At 33.1% G+C, this 23502-nt stretch overlaps 1 protein-coding gene across 6 annotated transcripts in view; it reads right to left on the bottom strand.

The window, feature by feature from the left end:
* Window positions 1-23502, bottom strand: part of PCDH15 (protocadherin related 15) — a 1804329-nt gene that overhangs the window by 837610 nt on the left and 943217 nt on the right. For all 6 annotated transcript variants that reach the window (XM_073019143.1, XM_038008761.2, XM_073019145.1 and 3 more), the window contains one exon: window positions 8739-8857. In XM_073019143.1, the coding sequence (XP_072875244.1) occupies window positions 8739-8829 (91 nt within the window). In that variant the 5' untranslated portion in view covers window positions 8830-8857. The remainder of the gene's footprint in view (window positions 1-8738; window positions 8858-23502) is intronic.

The following is a 23502-nucleotide window of genomic DNA, read 5'->3' as shown; positions in this document are numbered from 1 at the left end:
GACACATCTAACACATCACAACAACAGGCAACATTTAAGAAAGTCACCATAAAAAGATTATCCACAATCAAAGAACCCATACAGAACTTTGGCACACTGAAAGCACCTCAAAACAAAGCATATCATATACATCATAATAAACCACAGTCATTCCCTAAGGAAAAATAAAAATAAAAATATAAAATAACTTTAAAGCTTTACCTAAATGATATAAAATTCAAAAATAAGAAGTGATATCTCCTTTAGTTGAGGAAGAATCAGTGCATGAACTCTAGCAGTATAAAAAGAGTGTTTTGACATCTCTAAAGGGTTACACTGGCACTCTAACAATAGATTCTAATCAAAATGAAAATTCTAAAATGACAGATAAAGAATTCAAAGTATGGAGTGCAAGGAATCTCAATCAGAAAAATGATGAAGGTTATAAAAGGCAAAATAGCTGTATTAAAAAAGAAATTCATGAATTGAAAAAGTAACTAAAGGAATTTCAAAACATAGTTGAAAGCTTTAACAATACACTAGACCATGCAGAAGACTGTTTTTTTTTTTAATTAACCCTGTCAGACAAATATTAAATTTTTTTTTAAATGAATAAATCCTTCAAGAAATATTGGATTATGGAAAGCAACCAAATCTATACTTAGAGGAATTCTTCAGGAAAAAGAAAAGGAAAGAAACATGAAAAATATAATTGAGGAAATAATTGAGGGAAATTTTCCTCTTCTTGTCAGAGAGAAGGACATCCAGATATAAACAATTTAGAGAATATCTGTAAGATATTATACAGATGAACATTACTAAGGCATAAATTTATCAGACTATCCAAAGTCAATGCTAAAGAAAAAAATCTTATGCAGTAAGTATCAAATTATCTACAAAATATAGTCCCATCAGACTAACAGTGGACTTCTCAGCAGTAGCCTTAGAAGCCAAAAGAGAGTAGAGATCTATTTTGAGCCTTCTAAAAGAAAAAAATATATATATATAAAATAAATGGCAGCCAAAACTTTTATATCCTACTAACCTTGGCTTCATAAACAAAGCAGAATAAAAGTATTTCCTAGACAAGCAAATGGTAAGGGAAATGTTCACGCATAGACTGGTCCTTCAAGAAATCCTTAAAGGACTTCTAAACATGCAAATGAAAGCATAATAACTTGCTACCAGAAAAGCACATATAAGTACAAAGTTCACAGATTCCATAAAGCAATTACACAATTGAATATACAAAGTGCCTAGCCAACAACAATATGACAGGAACAAAACCTCACATGTCAATATTAATCTTGAATGTAAATGGCCTAAATATTCCACATAAAAGATACGCATTCACAAATTGGATAAAAAAGCAAGACCCAACAATCTGCCGCCTTCAAAAGACTGACCTACTGGGTAATTATATCCACAGCCCCAAAGTAAAGAGTACACAATGATGTGCTACACAAATAGAAAACAACAAAGATTGGGGGTTGCTATTCTTGTATCAGATGAAACAGATATTAAATCAAGAAAGGTTTAAAAAAAAAAAAAAGACAAAGAAGGATACTATATAATGATAAAGGGTTCAATTCAACAAGATTTAACCATCCTAAATATATACACTCAACACCACAGCACCCAGATTAATAAAAACAACTAGATCTAAGAAAGGAGATAAGAAAGTCATGCAATAATAGTTGAAGTATTTAACAACTATTAATTATATAATCTGTCTGGTGACAGCACCATATAGATTATCAGGGCAAAAGAAAACTAACAAAGTAACTCCAGACTTAAACTGAACTCTTGATCAAAAGGATGTAATAGACATCTACAGAACATACCATGCAACAACCACAGAGTATACATTTTTCATATCTGTGCATGGAACGTTCTCTAACATTAACCAAATACTTGGATTTAAGGCAAGTCAATCATCTTCTCATATGACAGAGGAAATAACATTAGAAATATATATTGGCTGGGAACAGTGGCCCATGCTGGTAATCCTAGCAGTTTGGGAGGCTGAGGTGGATAGATCATTTGAGGTCAGGAGTTCAAGACCCGCAAGACCAACATGGTAAACCCCCATCTCTATTAAAAATACAAAAATTAGCCGGATGTTAGTGGTGCACACCTGTAATTCCAACTACTCAAGAGACTGAAGCAGGAAAATCGCTTGAGTCTGGGAGGTGGAGGTTGCAGTGAGCCGAGATAGCACCACTGCACTTCAGTCTGGGTAATAGAGTAAGACCCTGTCTCAACAACAACAATAACAACAACAACAACAACAACAACAAAGACATGTCAGGAGAAACTCTCAAAACCACACAAGTCCATGGAATCTGAACAACTTGCTACTGAATGATTTTAGGCTAAATAAGAAAATTAAGACAGAAATAAGAAACGTTGAAATAAATAAAAATAGAAATACAACTCACCAAAACCTCTGGGATACAATGGATACAGTGAAAGCAGTGTTAAGAGGAAAGTTTAAAGCACTAAATGCCTACATAAAAAATGATTAAAATATCTTAAATTAATAACCTAATATCACACATTAAGGAACTAGAAACATAAGAACAACCCAAATGTAAAGCTAGCAGAAGAAATAACAAAAACTAGAGCAGAACTAAATGAAATTGAGACTGTAAAAACCAAACGAGATATTAACAAAGGGAAAGGTGTTTCTTTGAAAGGATAAATAAAATTGATAAGACTGCTATTTAAGTTAACCAAGGAACAAAAAGAGAAGATTCTAATAAGCACAATCAGGAATGATAAAAATGTGGCATTACAACTGATACCATTACAACCGATACCATTGAAATACAAAATATATTCAGAGAGTAGTCTATGTAGATTCTTAGAGAGTAATCATGGTAGACTATGAACATTTCTATGATCAAAAACCAGAAAACCTAGAAGAAATGAATAAATTCCTGGAAACATATAACCTGCCAAGATTGAACCGGGGGAAATTGAAATTCTGAAGAGACATATAATGGGTTATGAAATTGAATTAGTAATAAAAAATCAATTTTCCAAAAAAAGCCAGGACCAAACAGATTTACAGTCAGACTTTACCAGACATACAAAGAGCTAGCAACCACCTTGTATAAACTAAAAAAAAAAAACTGAGGAGGAATGACTCCTCTCTAACTCATTATATGAAACCAGTATCATCCTGATACCAAAACCTACCATTGAACACATACACACAAAGAAAAATACAGGCCAATATCCCTGATGAATAGACACAAAAATCTGCAACAAAATACTAGTGAACCAAATCCAGCAGTGTGTCAGAAAGATAACTTGTCACAGCCAAGTGGATTTTATTCCAGGGATGCACAAATGGTTAAACATATGCAAATCAATAAATGTGGTTCACCACATAAACAATTTTAAAAACAATAGCCATATGATCATCTCAATACATGCAGAAAATACAGTCAATAAAATCCAATATGCCTTTATGATAAAAACCCTCAACAAACTAGGCATTGAAAAAACATACTGCAAAATAATAAGAGCCATCCATGACAAACCCACAGCCAACATCATACTGAATGGGAACTGCAACAAGACAAGGATGGCCACTCTTAGCAATCAGGCAAGGGAAATAAATAAGTCTTCCATATTGAAAAAGAGGGAGTCAAATTATCTGTGTTTGCTAATGACAATCTTACACCTAAACAACCTTGATATTTCTTCCAAAAGATTCTTTTACCTGATAAACTACTGCAGTAAGGTTTCAGGATGCAAAATAAATGCTTGAAAATCAGTTTCATTTCTATAGATCAACAACACTCAAACTGAGAGCCAAATAAAAATCTCAATTTCATTTACAATAGACACAAAAAAGAAAATATATAGAAATATATTTAACAAAGGAGACCAATGAGGTAAAAGATGTCCACAACAAGAACTATAAAACACTGCTGAAAGGAACACTACATGACAGAAACAAGTGGAAAAATATCCATGATCATTGTGTGAAAGAATCAATATCATTAAAACGACTATACTGCCCAAAGCGAGCTACATAGTCAATATAATTTCTATCATAGTACAAAATTTATTATCCATAAAATTATTTTTAAAAAATCTAAAATACATATGGAACCAAAAAAAGAGCCTGAATAGCCAAAGCAATCCTAAGCAGAAAGATTAAGTTGGGGGCATCATATTACCTGACTGTATACTATAAGGCTATAATAAAAAACAACAACAAAAAAAACCCAGCATGACATTGGCATAAAAATAGACACATAGATCTATGGACACAATAGGGAAACCAGAAAATAAAATCACATATGTAAAACCATGGTTCTTCAACAAAGCTGACAAAATTAAAAATTGGGAAAAGGTCACGCTATTCAATAAATGGTGCTAGGAAAACTGGCTAGCTAAATGCAGAAGAAAGAAACTTCACTCCTGTCTCTCACCATATGCAAAAATTAACTCAATGAATTAAAAATTTAAATTTAAGACCCAAAACTATAGAGATCATAGAATAAAACCTAGGAAAACCTCTTTAGACATTAGCCTAGGCAAATAATTTGTAAATAATACCTCAAAAGCAAATTCAACAAAAACAAAAGTAGACAAATGGGACTTAATTAAGCCAGAGAGTTTCTGCACAGCAAAAGAAACAACTATCAGAATAAACAGACAACCTATAGTATGGGAGAAAACATTTGCAAGTAATATATCTGACAAATGATTTACATCTGGAATCTGTAAGAAACTTAAACAAATCAACAAGAACAAAACATATAACTCCATTAATAAGTGAGGAAAGAACATAGACACTTCCCAAAAAAAGAAATGGAACTGACCAACAAACATACGAAAAACATTCAACATCACTAATCATTAGAGAAATGCAAGTTACAACAAAAATGAGACACCATTTCATCCCAGTCCATTTGGACTTTTTATTATTATATATATCCTCAAAATCAAAACTAAATAAAGCACAACATAAATGCTGCACACAACTTAGTTTGTTTACTTAACTGGGGAAAATATATTCGAACAATGGCTATGTATTACATATCTGTTTAAATCTTTCATAACATACAATTTAGCACAGGGTCCTGCTTCCTCTGCTTTCCGAGAATACCTGCTTCCTAGGTTCCCCACACTCAATTTGGGATCAGGGCACACTTCCCAATTCAAATAAAATTTTCAGGATCATTAATGCATTAAAAGATATACTCAACATAAATCCTAATGCTTTTTTTTTTTTTTTTTTTGAGTCAGAGTTTCATTCTTGTTGCCCAGACTAGAGTGCAATGGCACAGTCTCAGTTTACTGCAACCTCTGCCTCTGTGGTTCAAGCAATTCTCCTGCCTCAACCACCCAAGTAGCTGGGATAACCGGAGCCTGCCACAATACCCCGCTTTTTTTTTTTTTTTTAGTAGAAACAAAGGTTTACCATGTTGGCCAGGCTGATCTCAAACTCCAGACCTCAGGTGATCCGCCCCCGTTGACCTCCCAACGTGCTGGGATTACAGGCGTGAGTCACCCCTAATGCTCTTTTATCAGGGCAAAATAACAAAATGATATACCATAAACTATAAATGTATTATGTACTCTAATTTTCTAGTAGCTCTATCAGCTACATTCTGACATTTTAAACACAAAACCATACTATCAGCCTCATTTATGTTACTAGTACTTGTATAGATCTACAATCATTAACCAAATGAAATGTCCATTATGGAATTGACCATCTATAAATTTTATTGCTTCGTCTAAAATCATCCTAGCAATTTGAAAGAGAAATTTTTAAAGATTCAAAATTTAGCCAAAGTTTTCAAGTAAAAAATATTGTTACATGTTATTAAAAGTAATAATCATAAAATAAATTGTCCTTATAAATAATTTCACACAAAAGGATAATAATAGAATATTCAATTTTAGGATGAAGTGTTTATTAAAACAGCAATCCATTTTTTTCTTCCAACTCCCTTATGTTTAATTAAAAAATACATAGAAAAGCAGAATAAATTATTCTTAATTTAAAATCCAGAAGTGTATTATTCTTTAATATGGATATACGAAGGATAGCTTAAACATATTTTCCTTCACTTTTCTCTGAAGCTCCTATTTATGTAACTACATATGTAAAATCATAATAGGCTAATCTAACCAGTAGATTATCTATAACAAGTTTTATTTTCCTTTTGGCCTTTTCTTGCAAGTCTCTATTCTGTTTACTACCATCACCACTGCCTTCTTTGAACCTAACCATGTACCTGCAAACCCAAAAATTTGGATACAAATATTTATTCAAGTTATTCATGTCACATATTCCAGTTTAGTGCTAGTTTGTGTTAGCCATGATTTGCCTAGTCCTGATTTCAGCCCTGCATGGCACAGGCTCATGATTTTATATGGATTAAAAGAAAGGAATTATGAAAATCATTTTCAGTTATACATAACTGAATGATTCAATAACACTAATGTCAAAGAGTCTCTAATTAAGGGAGGTTTGAAAGAGATAAAGGATTCAAAGGAGTCTGGGTGCAGTGGTTCAAGCCTGTAATCCCAGCACTTTGGGAAACCAAGGTGGGTGGATCACCTGAGGTCAGGAGTTCAAGACCAGTCTGGCCAACATGGCAAAACCCCATATCTACTAAAAATACAAATAAATATATAAATAAATAGCCAGGTGTGGTGGTGGGCACCTGTAATCCCAGCTACTTGGGAGGCTGAGGCAGGAGAATCACTCGAACCCGGGAGCTGGAGGTTGCAGCGAGCTGAGATCGCTCCATTGCCCTCCTGCCTGGGAGACAGAGCAAGACTCTGTCTAGACAAAAAAAGAAAGAAAGAAGTGGGAGGAGACCTAAAGAAAGAGAATGCATCATTATATCTGGAGGCACATTGGAGGATACAAGCATGGAAGGAATAGTGAAATATACACACAGTTAGAAAACTGATAAAACACTATACAAAAAGTAAGTTTATCTGTCATACTTCCCATTTCTTCAATATTCCTAAGAATTGAATCACTTCCAAGAGGAGAAACCCTACAAAGCATTCCAGCTGTGTGAGTATAGTATATTAAAGACAGCCCCATGGTGCTGTATCACTTGGCAAGTCTGAAATTCCACTGGGATTCAGAAAGTTGACTATGTGATGCCCAATAATGACCTGATAATCTCGTATTAGAGGCAATGCAAATATATTTATAAGACTAAGAACTGTAACAAGCTTATGAAGAAAATCAATTTATAGCATTACAGGTTAAACCAGAAGTAATTTTATCTGTTAACTAAAATTACATTACTAAAAAGTGCATGGTTTGTAGATGTCTAATGTGAAGACAGACAGTGAATAGTTTCCTGCTCAGTGTGAACACTAAATAAGAATGAAAATAGAATGCCTTATTATATAAAGTAATACCAATACATTGATTTGCAATCTACTCCTCTGGCACAATTTAAAATGTGTTCTTTAACTACAGAGTCACAACTCTTTTTCATTTCAATGTGTTTTCCTTCAAAATAGCAGTTATTTATATATACTGCTTTTGAAATTCATTTTTAGGCTGCAGATTCACAATCTCCATAAATGTCAAAGATGTGAAGTTAAATTCAGATGCACTTGAAGTAAACACTGTGCTAACTAGCAGCAGTGTTCAAAAGATTATGCTGCCAATTATATGAAAGGGAATACTATTGTGAATTATTCTGCAAATCCCCAAAGAAGTTTATCTCTCACATTATTGAAGACTGGGAATGTCTTAATATATGTACAACTTGAACATTGTTTGGGAAAAAGCCAAACTAATTCATCTATCTTCTGATCAATCAGTTCAGCCAATCAAAGCACAAAATAAATTCACATCCTTTGCTGCCATTAAGAGCAACCGGTTTGCTTGTCTGTGCACCACGAATGCCAAACAAATCTTGAATAACAACAATGAAAAGTTAAAAGAATAAAAGACAGGAAAGAAATAAAACTCAATTTTCTTGAATAGAAAATTTCTAGGGAGGAAACATTTTCCATTTTTATCTTCTATCAAATTTAACATATTATATATATATATCCTAACTCTCATTATAGGGTATTCTAAGACAGATTCTGCCAATATTGAAATATCTAAGACAGGCACAATTGGGCCATTGCAAGCAAATTTAATGTATTAAACAGATTCTAAGGAACGTGAAAATTAATAAATCTTTCTAAAATGACTGACTTACTGTTAGGGGAAAACTTAAGAAATCAAATACCAAATCTTTTTTATTTTTCTATTCTTTCCAAAAAAAAAAAAAAAAAATAGTGGGGGATAAAATAATGCAATGCCCAGTTAAAGTGCCAACAACAAAAATACTTATGACTGCTACTTCTGACCCTTTTGGAGGGTCAAATTTTGTTGTCTTTTGTATTTCTAGCTTTGTTTGAGACCTTTGTTTGCATATATTCAAGGGTTAGTAAATACAGTTTAATATTGTTTCTATAGCAATTAAGCATTTACCTAGCAAGAATAAGCAAACAGAGGTCTTGCATTAGATTTTCTACTAAACTATATTCCTTCTACCATACTGCAATCTTTACTAAGAAACAAAGGACATGTGATTTCACTTTTTTAAGCTTATTTTAGTTAAGGTTAATTATTACACGGAGATACTAACCTTTCAATAATAAACTACAAATTAGCATTATTCATATCTGTGGTGTGTTTTCAATGTAATAACAAAAATCCTGGCTTGCTCTAAAGATCAAGCTAAAAGCAACCTTACCATCATCATACTGGCCCAAGCAGATTTCAACGAGAGAGCCCAGGATGATCCCTGAAGCTAAACACGTCCAGAGATAAAACCGTCGAAACATCTTCTGTCAAAGCTCACTCAAAGCTGATCTGAAATAAGGGGAGGTAGAAAGAAACATTTGACATGTTCATTAATCTGTTACAGGTAAATGCAATTGTCACAGCACAGAAAAGCCTTAATGACTTCATAGTTAGTTACCTGTGCCACGTTATCCATTAACGAAGTAACACAATGGTTTAATGCACTGGAACTGTTTATCAACATAAATTTTCAGACAAGTAATCTCTAAGGAAAGACTTCTTTTCTGTTATTTAATTTTCCAGCAAGCAGGTTGAGAAGTTAACATACTAACAATATCAGAAGCACACTCTTTAAAATTTAAGACCTGATGGGTAGGTCAAATGTTAATCAGTCTGAGTAACTAAACTTACGTTGTCTACAGCATAACTTTACAAACAAACGTAAGATAGTAAGCCAGTTGTTAGTATCCTACATGAGAATTTCAATGAAAATTTGTCTTATGCAATTAAGTAGAAAAGTATATCATTAAAACGTTAATTCCTTTCTAGTAGAGTGATCAGAGATTGACTTAACTATGCTGGGAAAGACTAAGGAAAATCTGTCAATATTCACTACATCTGCTGTATGAAGCATTTGGATGCATTCCATTTTAATTTTCTTGTTTTACTTTTCAATCTTCCAGCAATTAAAAAAAAAAAAAAGAAAAAAAGAAAAAGAAAACAACTGATTGAGAAATTAGTGGCCTGTGAGCACACACAAGAAAGTCTTATTGAAAGAATGACATGCTCATTTTCTTTGTAAATTTAGGAAATTATCCACACAGAATTGCTCAAAATGGCCCTGATTATAAATTGTGGCCCTGATTATAAATTGGAACACTGTTTCTCTAATTCAGAGCTTCCAAACTCAAATGCCTACAGAGTACAAGCAGACAAAGGAAAAGAATGAATTAGCCTAAGGGCACAACAGTGATGGTAGAGGCTGTGATAAACTGTGCAACACAAGGTTTTCTAAAGAGACCAGCTGGTGCTCAACTTCTGTCAATGGTTGTTAATGTGGGAATGCAAACCAGTGTTGCTGGGTCTTCTGATTTTCAAAGAGAAGGCAGAAATCCAAATTTTCATGTGATTTCCAAGTGTTTAGATGATTGTGCAATCTTCTTTATAAGACTAAATTTTTCTAGCAGCTAATATTGATTCCTCAAGTTCTCCAGTTTTCTATTTCTGCCCAGGTTTCTCTCCACTAGACTAGCTGTGGATAAGGTTTATCAGAAGGTATAAAGGAATGATTTTAATTCTGCTTTTGTCTACATTTTATCTATTTTTGATTTATTGCCAAGTGTTTAATGTTTATTTGTCCAGTAGCATGTATAAATATATATAGAGAGAGTATTGTAAAATTGTATTAAAGGTGTAAGCTCTTTTTTAAACTAATGGGATACACAGTTCTTGACTTTAAAAAATCACTGCTCCAGCTCACACACATTTTAAAATGAAGTCTATTCTTCTTTGTTTCTTTGTCTAAGATAAAAAAGGAGCCTGCCTTCTTTTTAGCTGGGCCTTCCACATTTTTCCCTAACTGGCAAAGTGCTTGACCCCTGCATTTATAATTTCTAGGGACAGAAAGCCCAAAGAACTCACTATTAGATGCCAAGAGATCATCATAATCCACACTAACGTGTAGAAAAAAAATAAAATAAAATTGGCCAATGCCACTGGTTGTGTAGAGTAGCGGATGAGTGTGGCTTCTTTTTAAATTCAAGCTTTTCAGCTTACTAGTTATATGACTTTGAAGAAATTAAATAGCATCTTTATCTCACATTCCTCATTATCATAATGGATATAAAATAGTATCTACCTAATAAGATTGTCTTAAACATTAAATATGTAAGGGAATATAAATACATGCTTAACACAGTGTACTTACTCACAGAACGAGTACCCCCAAAGCTTAACATGAGTCTTTCTGACTCAGCATTTATGGAACTTCCAAAGTCTTAGATACAGATTTACTCAATCTATCTTTAGCAAGCGCTATAAAGTAGATATTATTATCCCCATTTTATGGAGGAAAGGTTGGGCTCACAGACAATAAGTGACTGGCTCAAGGTTATAAACTGGTGAGCATCTGAAGAGACCATAAAGTCTGTGAGTAAGAGACTTTTGCTCATTCCATCAGAGAAAAGTATTGGAAAATTTCCCAGAAAACACAGGGCTCAGAAGTTTTCAAAGGATATGGAGGCCTAGGATGGCTTGCTGTATTGCTTCCCTTAAACTCTGAGACACAGACATTGTAATCCCCTTCTCAAAGGATTATAGCCCTACTAAGATTTCTATACACAATGACTTCAAATCTTTTTTTTTTTTATTTGGAAAAATAAACATGACAACATTAAGAAATAAAACAATGTTACTTAAATTTTAAAAATATAAAGAGAAACCATATACAAATACAAAGGATATATATTAGATACATAGATTAGAAAGGATATATATTAGAAAACAAAATTAATACAACCCGGAAAATATATGTATTAGAAAACAAAATTAAAGAAAAAGCAGTATCTTAGCAAAGGACAAAAGGTCATAGTTGTGTTCCTGTGTGGGCCCTTGATCTGCCAGCTCGACTTCCTTTATACTAGTTTATACTATTATGCATTCACAAATTATGGTATATTATTTTATTCCTGACTGAAGCTAATTTGGTTTCATGGAGCAGTCTCCAGGATAAAAATAACTGACGGATTATTATTTTAAAGTCATTAATGCCACTGCCATTATTATGCCTCCAGAAATAAAACCTCTTGATCTATGGCTCTGCATGTTTTTTAGAGGATTATATGTATACTTTTGAAAGCATCACAGACAAAACTCATATAAAAATCAATTTAGAATAGATACAGCATTTACTGCCCAGAGGAATGAGATAATTTTAGCGGAAATATACTTATTTGTCTTTGAATAATGAGAATAATAATAATTTCTATAGTTTTTTTACTGTTTCATATATATCTGCCTTATTTCCAAATAAATTTTAATCACTTCAATGGGCTCAATATTTACAGAGACCTGAAAGCTATGACTCATCACATCAACCTGATACCCCAAAACACAGAACACATATTGACTTCGTGAGAAAACCCAGTTTCTAAACAAAGATATAATGAAAGTTACCTCCCACAAAGAGATTGTGTAAAAGACTACAGGATCAACATGTTTAGTACAATATTGTGACAATCAACTGACAACCTCTAGTGGCACTTCTGTGATTGCAATCAAATTAGTTGGAAGAGATCAGTGCTTTAGACAAAAGATTGTCTTCGTTACTAGCTTTATAATCTCTAGAATTACAAGAGAAAGTTGTATAGGAGATGAATTCCGAAATCTTGCTAAGTGACCATAGGTAAATGAAAAGCATGTCAAGCAACACCTCTGTGGTGGTGCTTTACTTTTACTACAAATCCCACATCAGACTCTTTCCATGTTCCCCGAGGACAAATTTTTCCTCCAGAATTTCTTGGCCAATAATGTTATGTTCTAAAAATCCAAAGCATGTTCAATTCTAAAAAGAATTGCAGGTGACCTATAAATGAATACATTATTATACTTGTTTTTCAAGAGATAATTACATTGGTGTATTCAGTACTCTAATATAGCTAATAAAATTATCATTTTGCAATCATGACTTAGAAATAGTATTCTTTTCTCAAAATACTGGGGAAAAATGTTTGTTTCCTATTATAGAATAATATTAGACGTAAGTGGTTTGCATTCCATGCACATTTTATGACACATTTTCCTTAGTCTTAAGAATATTTTACTGCAATTATTCAAGACAAACATACTAATTTTGAATTTCACATCATTTGTATTTCCTGCAAGATAAATCTCATATTTATTTCCCCGGCATTCAATGTTCTCAAAAATTAATTTCTTCAACAAGCACTTATGGAGGGTCTACTAGGTACCACTCACTCTTCTAGGCAGTTAGAAAATATCAGTGAACAAAGCTGACACAATTCTATGCTCCCGTGGATGTTATATTCCAGCAAAATAAAGATCCACCAACAACAAACATAAATAAGTTATAAAACATGTTAAAATGTAATAAGTGACATGAAAATAGCAGCTATCATTTCAAAACTGTATATTGTCACTTTATAATAATTTTCATTCAGTAAATGAACTGAGATTACACAAAGCAACCAAAATGCTCTCTGATAAAAACTGAATGAGAACTTTACAGTGAAAGCGTAACTATTCCGACAACCCTGACAGCATCCTTGATGGTATCTACTACTCTGAGTACAGATTTCTGTTCATCTCTTGGAAGGAGAATAAAGGTCTTTCACTGCCTTTCACTTTCAAATATAAATCCAAAGACTGGAAATACACAAAGGTCTTTCTTTTTTCTGTCTATCCCTACTCCCTGAGTCTTGGGTGGTTGCAATGACACATGGCAAAAGCAGCCACGGTTGACACCACAGCATTTTTCTCTTAAATACATTTTTGACAATGTTAATTACTTTTTAGCCTATGTCTCTGAATGCTATGTGAATAAACACTAATTTTCTTGAGATATCAAAGATTGGAACACACCGTCATTACCTTGATAAGAAACCCCATACCAATACACAACCATGAAGCAAGCTGGAGTCTCACAGTGAAGTGAGCTGTATATATGCAGTCTGCCCTTCAACAGTTTGTTCAGCCAAACTACTGTTACTCCTGATCTGTAACAATATCTAGATAAAGCTATAAAACTAAAACTTGCCACTGCTCTGTATTCCTCTTGAGAAACATATGCTACTTACCTGCTGGAATAAAGCAAACTTCCCTTCAAAGCAACCTCAGCTTCAAACTAAAAATATGAGGCTTTCCAAAGTCACTATATCTTACCATACCAAATATGAATTTCCTTAAATGCCTAGAGAGAAAACTGTCTTCTACCTCAGCATGGTGGTAAATATTAATAATGTCTTCATCACTACAGAGAGTACTTATCACCCTTCAGCATTACTAGATGAATCAGCTTTTCTTTTTTTTAAATGTGTAATATGAACTTAGAGAAAATAAAATTTCAGAGAGCCTTTCAGATACATTCCCTCCTTCTAGATCACATTATGGTTTTCTTTACTAAGTATACATATGTATACGTTTATATCATATATTCATCTATAAAAATATACTGATATTTTTTGACAATTTTATAGTACATTTATACATATTTATATATAAATTTATGTTACATAGTCACATATACAATTTATATAAAGTATATATTTTATTTAAATTTACATTAATGATAAGTAGATATTGATATTATCTCCCACTTTTTTAATGTTTGCAATTTAAATTCAAGGGGTTCTGTTGTAGCTAATTTGAGGTATGGTTGGAAAGTAACCAATGTTTTTATAGGACACTGTGAGGTCCAAGGCACCTCTCCCACCTGGTCCAGCTAAATCAGGCTTACTAGATCTTTGCTCGGGCTTACACGTTTTTTTTGTTTTGTTTTTTGTTGTTGTTGTTGTTTTTTTAACATGCTACTACATCTGAATGTGCCTTCACTACCAAACTTAAAATATGTCTTAATTTGGCCAGGCATGGTGGCTCACGCCTGTAATCCCAGCACTTTGGGAGGTTGGGGTGGGTGGATAACTTGATGTCAGGAGTTCCAGACTAGCCTGGCAAACTTGGTGAAACCCCATCTCTACTAAACATACAAAATATTAGTCGAGTGTGGTGGTGCACACCTGTAATCCCAGTTACTCAGGAGGCTGAGGTAGAAGAATAGCTTGAACCCAGGAGGCAGAGGTTGCAGTGAGCTGAGATTTCACCACTGCACTCCGGCTTGAGCAACAGAGCAAGACAGACTCCATTTCAAATAAAAAGAAAATGTTAATTTGCTTTCTGGGTTCACTCTGTCTCTACATATAGATTTGCCCTAAACATGGTGGTATAAAATAAAATTGATGAAAATCAATTTTAAAATTAAGAATATAAATTATTAAGAATTAATCTTGCCATCACTTCAATCATTTACAAGGTCTTACATTTCAGTTTTAAACATTTTAAATATGTAATCAACAGTTGTAAACATTAAACGAGATTAAATTAACTCAAAATATATTTCCCAAAACTACGTGAAACACATAAGGTAAGTCCAAGCTCAGGCATTCTTATTTTACAGCTATGGTGAATTCTTGGAAAATTCAAATCAGTATCTTAACATGTCTGTTGAGTCTATTTATTATTAAATTCTGGTTTTAATAATAGAACTTTAAATAAAACAGGGGGGAACACTGGTTTTCTTTTTGGGGAATGCTACTTCTCAAGAAAACAAATGACTGACCAATATAATTAATCTGTTTAATTTGTGTTCAGAGATTGTGTCTTCACAGAAAAAAGGTAATATTCAGTTTAGTCTATAATAGATACATGCCAAATGTTATAATTATATAGTCATATTAGTTGGTTTAATAAAATATGAATACACCAAAAATGTTTTTAAATGAGTGGAAATGTAATCTGTATGTTTACTATTGATATTATATTGGTTATTTTTCTTAGTGTTTATACATACATTTACTCAGTTAGTATTTATTTTATATTTAGTGCGTGAGACACTAAACTTCTATAGAAATAAATTATTCAATTTTCTCACAATGACTTTGCTATTGAGCATGCACTATATTTCAATTTTTTTAACCTAATATACATTTCAAGGCACTTTAGTAAAATAATTCCAAATTAGGAGATAAAGAAATTTCAATTGCCAATTTTTTGAGGTTTCCACTCAATCTATGTTTTTGGAACTTTCATCTAAATGTTAGTCTTTTAGACAAATACATTTCTCATTATTTCTTAGAAAAGTCTTCAGAAAAAAGCTTAGTATGAAAGGAGTGAGCAAACTGAAATACAAAAAAAGAAGCCCAAATATTATTTCATCAGTGGAGTGTGTAGCTTAAAAATATAACCAAGCAAATTTAAAATGGAGTTTTAATGCTCAAGCAAATGCATGCATAATTTTAAAAAGGAGGCTTGAAAGACAGTTCTGTAGGATGTCATTCCCTGGCACAGGAAAATGATTCTGATTAATATTCTTGTTTGATGAATATTATAGATTCTAAGAAACACGAATAAATTAATGAGTACATGAGTATTTTCCTAAGGCAAATCCATCAGCACAAAATTCAAAAGTATTAAGTCAGTCAAGAGAGACTAAACATAAAAATATGAAAATGCCAGTGACTTGTATGATATAATGTAATAAAAGTCCTGGCTCTGGAATGAGTCTTGCATTGCATTCCTAGTTATGCTGCTTTGGGAGGGCTATATAAGGGTAAACTAGTTAAAACTTGTAAGAATCAGTTTAAAATTAGGACAGTAAAATCCTTTTTATTCTTCTGTAATTGACAGATGAAAATTTGAACAAAAAATAAAAGTTAAGAATATTCATTTGTTCATTCATAGCATAAGTATTTGATGAGCGCTGATTCTGGATAAATACTTTATAAGATGCAGTGGCTACAGCTTTATGAGAAAAACTGAATGAATTAATAATAAATAATAGTCTATATAGAGTTTTCAGTCTAACAGTGTGACAGCCACAGCTAAAGTAGTTCACAATGAATCAAATCCTCCTATAATACTATTCTATAGATCAGGGGTTCAGTGCCGATCCATGGTCTGTTAGGAACCAGGCCACAGAGCAGGAGGTGAGTGGTGAGTGAGCAAGCAAAGTTTCTCTGTATTTACAGCCCCTCCCCATCATTTGCATTACCGCCTGAGCTCCGCCTCCTGTCAGAGCAGTAGCAGCATTGGATTCTCATAGGAGTACAATCTCTATTGTGAACTGCACATACAAGGGTTCCACACTGCATGCTCCTTACAAGAATCTAATGCCTGATGATCGATCTGTCATTGTCTCTCATCATTCCCAGATGGGATCATGTAGTTGCAAGAAAACAAGTTGAGAGCTCCCACTGATTCTATATTATGGTGAGTTGTATGATTATATCATCATATATTATATTATAATAATAATAGAAATAGAGTGTATAATAAATGTAATGGACCTGAATCATCCCAAACCACTCTCCTGCTCCCAGCTCAAGAATATGATAAAGAACAAGGTGCCATTTTCTTGTTTCAATTAAGTTATATAAAATTCAGTCTTAGCACATTGGAGAAACAGAAATCTTCCTGCTCTGTGTAAAGAAGAAATATATTGTAAACTGCCTTTGGAGAGGGATATATGCCAGGGAACTCCCGGTGACTTCTTGGACCAGACGATGGCCCCCAGACAACAGCCCTCAGTCATATAAACAAAAAGAAATGAATTCTGCCAACAATCTAAATGAGCTTTGTAAAACAGTTGCATTCTATACTGTTAATTACATTTTGAAAAGAAACGTAAGTTAAACACTAAATAATGAGATTTTAATTATTTTATATATGATCAATTGTATACATTAAATTCATTTTTCTATAAATCTAGTTACTACCTTTCTGTTTCTTATATTGAATAAAATTTGAACTTTAACTCAGTCATATTACTTTACTTGCTTTTGCCACTACCATAGCTTGGTAGGAAATAAGGTTTTAAATAATAGTCTTCTAAATAGGTGACGGATTTAGAATAAAAGATTCATAACAGTTCTAATTTTAAGAAATGACTTCACATGTTTAATGAAATAGCAAATGGGTAGTATTTACATTTCTAATTTGTTTTTCTTAAATCTGCTTGCATTTAAACAATGTAAAATTAATTAGCAAAGCATGTCATTTAAAAAAAAAAATTAAAGTTCTAGGATACATGTCCAGAATGTGTAGGTTTGTTACATAGGTATACATGTGTCATGGCAGTTTGCTGCACCCATCAATCCATCATCTACATTAGGTATTTCCCCTAATGCTATCCCTCCCTTAACCCCTACAACCCCCGACAGGCTCCAGTGTGTGATGTTCCCCTCTCTGTGTCCATGTGTTTTCATTGTTCATCTCCCACTTATGAATGAGAATAGGTGGTGTCGGGTTTTCTGTTCTTGTGTTAGTTCGCTGAGAATGATGGTTTCCAGCTGCATCCAAGCATGTCATTTTTATTAGATATAGTTGGTAACAGAAGGAAACATATAACTTTTTTGTTGTTTTATTTAAGACTCAGTTTCACTCTTGTTGCCCAGGCTGGAGTGCAATGGCAGGATCTTGGCTCACTGCAACCTCCGCCTCCCAGGTTCAAGCGATTTTCCTGCCTCAGCCTCCTGAGAAGTTGGGATTATAGGCATGCACCACCATGCCCGGCTAATTTTGTATTTTTAGTAGAGACGGAGTTTATCCATGTTGGTCAGGCTGGTCTGGAACTCCCGACCTCAAGTGATCTGCCCACCTTGGCCTCCCAAAGTGCTAGGATTTATAAACTGAAATGTATTTGCAGAACACAAAGGAAAGGCTAAGAAGGATTATTGCAAAATATTTGACCTATACTTGGGGGAGTAAGTGACTTGTCAGAGAAGTCTTACATGAGGAACAAATTCTTAGGTTGAAATACGAAAGTATTTCTTTCATATTGTGCCTGGCCAACATATAACTTTTAATATTTATTTAAATATTAACATGTATGTAAAGGATACTAGAGTAAATACTGATTGGGAAACACAAACTGTCACTAATAAAATATTTGTTTTCTATATAGCTTTAATATGTACTTTTAACACGTACGTATAACATTTATTTAACACGAATAGAGTAGAAAATGTGAACTTTAATACTTTGCCAGGTGACATGTTTAAGTAGAAGGAATAAAAGTAGGTTTATCCTCCATTGCCCCTCTTCTTATAAGAGGGGTCATATTTCACATGTCATATCTTTTCTACACTTTATTTATACTTCACATTATATGAAGTCTAATCAGAGATCATAAAGTTGCACAGTATATCAATGCAGATGCAGAACCAACATTCTACACACATCACTTTTTATTTTCTTTGCAGGATTTTTTAAGGTAAGGTCTCCAGCCAACTGACCTGCAACTGTTTAATTTATAATAATTTTAAAATAGTAAAATTATCTCAAGAACTAAGTTTATACATTTGATGTTGATAAAAATAATGCTAACGGTGAATATTTTTTGAGTATAATGATGTCAATACTATTGAAATCATTAGATATGCTTTAATAATTTTAGAAACAAATGGTAGACTGTTGCGTTTCATTTCTCTTTGTACTTTACCAATTATACTAAGAAAATCATGTTTCAAATTTATAGTCTAGAACGTTTGCAGAAGTATCAGCTCAAAAACAGTAACTCAAAGTCTAATACAGAAAGACATCCATATAAGGAAGCATTTCACAAATATTTCTAAGCTTTGGGTTGATAAATATTAAGCTTTTATCATTTATCTTATAAATCTACATGATTAAAGAAATGATCAACCTTCTCAACTGGCAAAACGTGAAGATGAATAATTTGACTTAGAAAAATAACTAGTTGTGTAGTCATGTAAGCCCTTCATTTATGATACAAATCCATAAAGGTCACTGTCATATTTCTTAGAGATTGGATTTTAATGTAAAGCTGAGTTTTACTTTTCTAGAAAACTATAACTTTTATTGAAAATAGTTCATGTAGAGGCCAGGCATGGTGGCTCACGCCTCTAATCCCAGCACTTTGGGAGGCTGAGGCGGGCGGATCACAAGGTCAGGAGGTCGAGACCATCCTGGCTAACGTGGTGAAATCCCGTCTCTATTAAAAATACAAAAAATTAGCTAGGCGTGGTGGCGGGCGCCTGTAGTCCCAGCTACTCAGGAGGCTGAGGCAGGAGAATGGTGTGAACCCAGAAGGCAGAGCTTGCAGTGAGCTGAGATTGTGCCACTGCACTCCAGCCTGGGGAACAAACCGAGACTCCATCTCAAAAAAAAAAAAAAAAAAAAAAAAAAGAGTTCATGTATAAGCAGATTTATGGAGTTCAAACTCATGTTATCCAAGAGTCAATTGTACGTAATTTTATAATTGTAAAACTCTGTCTTATCGGTAAATGATAAGATATTACAATTAGTTGGTTCTTTATGTTTGAGGGGCAAATAAAATTTAAATAAGTTCTCTTACAAAGACTATGCTTCATGAGTAATACACTAAGAACATTAGTCTCTTCCTACAAACACCTAATTTTATAGTGTATCCTCGCATTTCAAAATTACTAAACTGAAAAGTAGTCGTTCTCTCTCCTAGTGTCAATGCTCTATATGTTACGTTCATTACTAGAGTACATTTTTTCTAACTTAAATTTTTTAATTTATTACATTAAGTATTAGATTATGCTATTATATAGTAAATTCAAACTGCCTATATATTTTTATCCTATTAAAATGATACAGACATTAAATTTTATAGGCATTCTAATGATTGTTTTTCATTTCTCCATACTTTTAAAATAAGTTGTTATATGTCCCTTGGGGTTGGGCATTATTTTAGGAATATTTTACTACTTATGAATTTTCCAAAAGTCAATAATGAAAAGTATTTAGTTCCCAACACACCATGGCAAGAAATTTTATAAATGAAAGACATAATTCCATTCTGACCTTTTTTATTCCAAGGCCTTTTCATGTTTTTTTTTTTTTTTAATCTGAACTAATTTTTAACTCTCTGTATTTATTACCATAACCATATTTCATTTTATTTTATTTTTTGCTAGTTATTTCTGCCTAGGCATTTTCTCCTTTTTCATATTTCAACCTAAGAATTTGTTCCTCATATAAGACTTCTCTAACAAGTCACTTCCTTCCCCAAGTATAGGTCAAATATTTTGCGATAATCCTTCTTAGCCTTTCCTTTGTGTTTAGTGAACACATTTCAGTTTATAATTACATTGCTTGTCAGTGGGTACTTTGGCAATATTTGTGTTTCACTGTATTCCCCTGAGAAGAGGAATCATTATTAGCCAAACTCCTATCCCAGCTTTTTATCTCAGAGCCCAGAAAATAGCTTAGCACAGATTAGCACTGACGTTTTGAATGAATGAATTTTAAAAACAAATTTATCATTTTCACAAAATGTCCTGTTATTTATATTAAAGCTAATTTGCTCTTGTCAAATCTGTATTATATATGAAATTTAGTTTTATCACTTATTCCTGCAGCATTTGCTGAATATGCAAGGATCGATAATTGATAAATTCTAAAGAAGTTCTATTTCCTTTAAGACACATTTAAGGTATTGTTGGAGAAAGGGCTATGAATACTGTAAATCCTCACAGAGAGTAGGAGATGTTTGTACATAAATATGTATTTATTATAAAATAATATTTAAAATTGTTAAACTTAGATGAAATATATGCTTATAAAATATAAGAATACAATTCTAATATACTTGGAAAATAAGAACCAAATCTCAGCCTGTAAATTAAAATTTATGGTTTATATACAGCGAAAACTATTGGGGCTGTTTTTGTTTCTGTGACCCAGTTATCTAATCTTTTCTCAAATTTCATCCCTATATCTGAGTATACTAATATTGGCAAAGCCCTCTGTATCCTAAAACAACATCTATTTTAATATGTCTTCATAGAAAAGTCATTAAAAAGCAGTGAACATAGCCACCAAGTATTATTTTAGTATTTTTGTTGAAATGACTAAATTAATAGAAAGTGAAAAAAAGTACCTTAAGAAGAATTTTTAAAAACAAAAAGAAAAGATTGAACAAAGCACATGTGGAAATATAAATTATAATTTTCTTCCACTTTATTAACACTCTTGTCTAATTAGGCAATAATTACTTTAAAAACTAATCCTTTCCCCTTAGAATTACTGCTGAAGTTGAAAGGTTCAAGTTTTTAATTACTATTCATAAAGCATGCAGTGAAACTTTCAAAACTGTGAAAAGTCTACTATTTTACATGATTCAGCAAGATATTTATCTTAGAAAAACATCATTAATAAGTACAAAATTTCATTTAAATGAAGAGCAAGAAACTTTTTCATTTTCCTTTCCAGTGTCAGAGATGGGTGGAATAAACCAAAATCAAGGATATTTTGTGGATGAAAGGAAGTAGAAATCTTAAGATTGGAAACTCACTAATGTGATGCCCCTGGGCAAAGATGAAATCAGATACTATAGATGATTTTGAAGTTGCAGTTTTGATAATGATAAAGGTATAGTGAAAGGGAGAATTGAAGCAGAAATGAATTTCATATTGTTGCCCATACCAACCAACTCATCAAGCATTTCAAAAGTGTATTCTGGGCATGACATGGTGGCTCACACATGTAATCCTAACACTTTGGGAGGCCAACATAAAAGGATAACTTGAGGCCAGGTGTTTGAAGTCAGCCTGGGCAAAGCAGCAAGGCCCAGTTTCTACAGAATAGAGAAAATAAAAAAATTAGCCAGGAGTAAGAGCACACACCTGAAGTCCTACCACTCTCCAGAGGCTGATGGGGGAGGATGGCTTGAGTCCAGGAGTTCAAGGTTACAATGAGGGATTATCATGTTACTTAGGGAACAGTTTGAGAGCCTGTCCCCCCAAAAAAACAAATAAACAAAAAAGCATATTCCACTAATACTTTGTAAATGGGGGTGTATGAAGATTTTTAAATCAGATATAATTGTAATAGGGTGTGTGCATGGCAGTGTGTGTGTGTGCGCGCACGCACACACGTCAGGTCGCATCGCATATATTCAGTGTAAGCACCATAGTTATTTCAGGAAGGGATCATAAATGTGTAAGAATCTAAGTGTCCACAAAATACTGTAAATAAGTAACTAAGGCTGATTGAGAAATAATGGGGGCTCTGGAAACTTTGCTGAATTTAAACTTAGCAACTTTGCAGAAGTCTACATCTATTTTTTCCATCTTCCAATTTTTTAGATAACATTGAGTGTGTAGATTTTCATATGAAATTAAGAAATTTAATTGTTTTAATTAAACTATTTTTAGTGTATAGTGTTGGCCATAAAATGCAGCTTTTTGTGCCATCCAGACCACATTGCAATAGTTCAAAAACCTTGGGCTTAAGGATCTGTTAGTAAAATGACATTTGTTTGATCAGAGCTATCTCTCCATATGCATTTAGGACCACTGTACTATCATCACATCCAAAACTTACTTTAATAACCATAATCTTTGAAAATTCTCATACTTTAGAGTATCTTCCCACCTAGAAAAAATCTTAATATATGCACTAACCATAAAGATAATGTACCAGGATGCCCACGCTACCTGATTTCAAACTATACTACAAGGCTACAGTAACCAAAAGAGCATGGCACCAGTACCAAAATAGATATATAGACCAATGGAACAGAACAGAGCCCTCAGAAACAATACCACACATCTACAACTATCTGATCTTTGACAAACCTGACAAAAACAAGAAATGGAGAAAGGATTCCCTATTTAACAAATGGTGGTGGCAAAACTGGCTAGCCATATGTAGAAAGCTGAAACTGGATCCCTTCATTACACCTTATACAAAAATTAATTCAAGATGGATTAAAGAATTAAATGTTAGACCTAAAACCATAAAAACCCTATAAGAAAACCTAGGTAATACCATTCATGACATAGGCATGGGCAAGGACTTCATGTCTAAAACACCAAAAGCAATGACAACAAAAGCCAAAATTGACAAATGGGATCTAATTAAACTAAAGAGCTTCTGCACTGCAAAAGAAACTACCATCAGAGTAAAGAGGCAACCTACAGAATGGGAGA

Source organism: Chlorocebus sabaeus, chromosome 9 (assembly GCF_047675955.1).
Source record: "Chlorocebus sabaeus isolate Y175 chromosome 9, mChlSab1.0.hap1, whole genome shotgun sequence".
Classification (NCBI taxonomy): domain Eukaryota; kingdom Metazoa; phylum Chordata; class Mammalia; order Primates; family Cercopithecidae; genus Chlorocebus; species Chlorocebus sabaeus.
The sequence above is the reverse complement of the archived record's forward strand: the minus strand, read 5'-3'. Positions and strand labels throughout refer to the sequence as shown.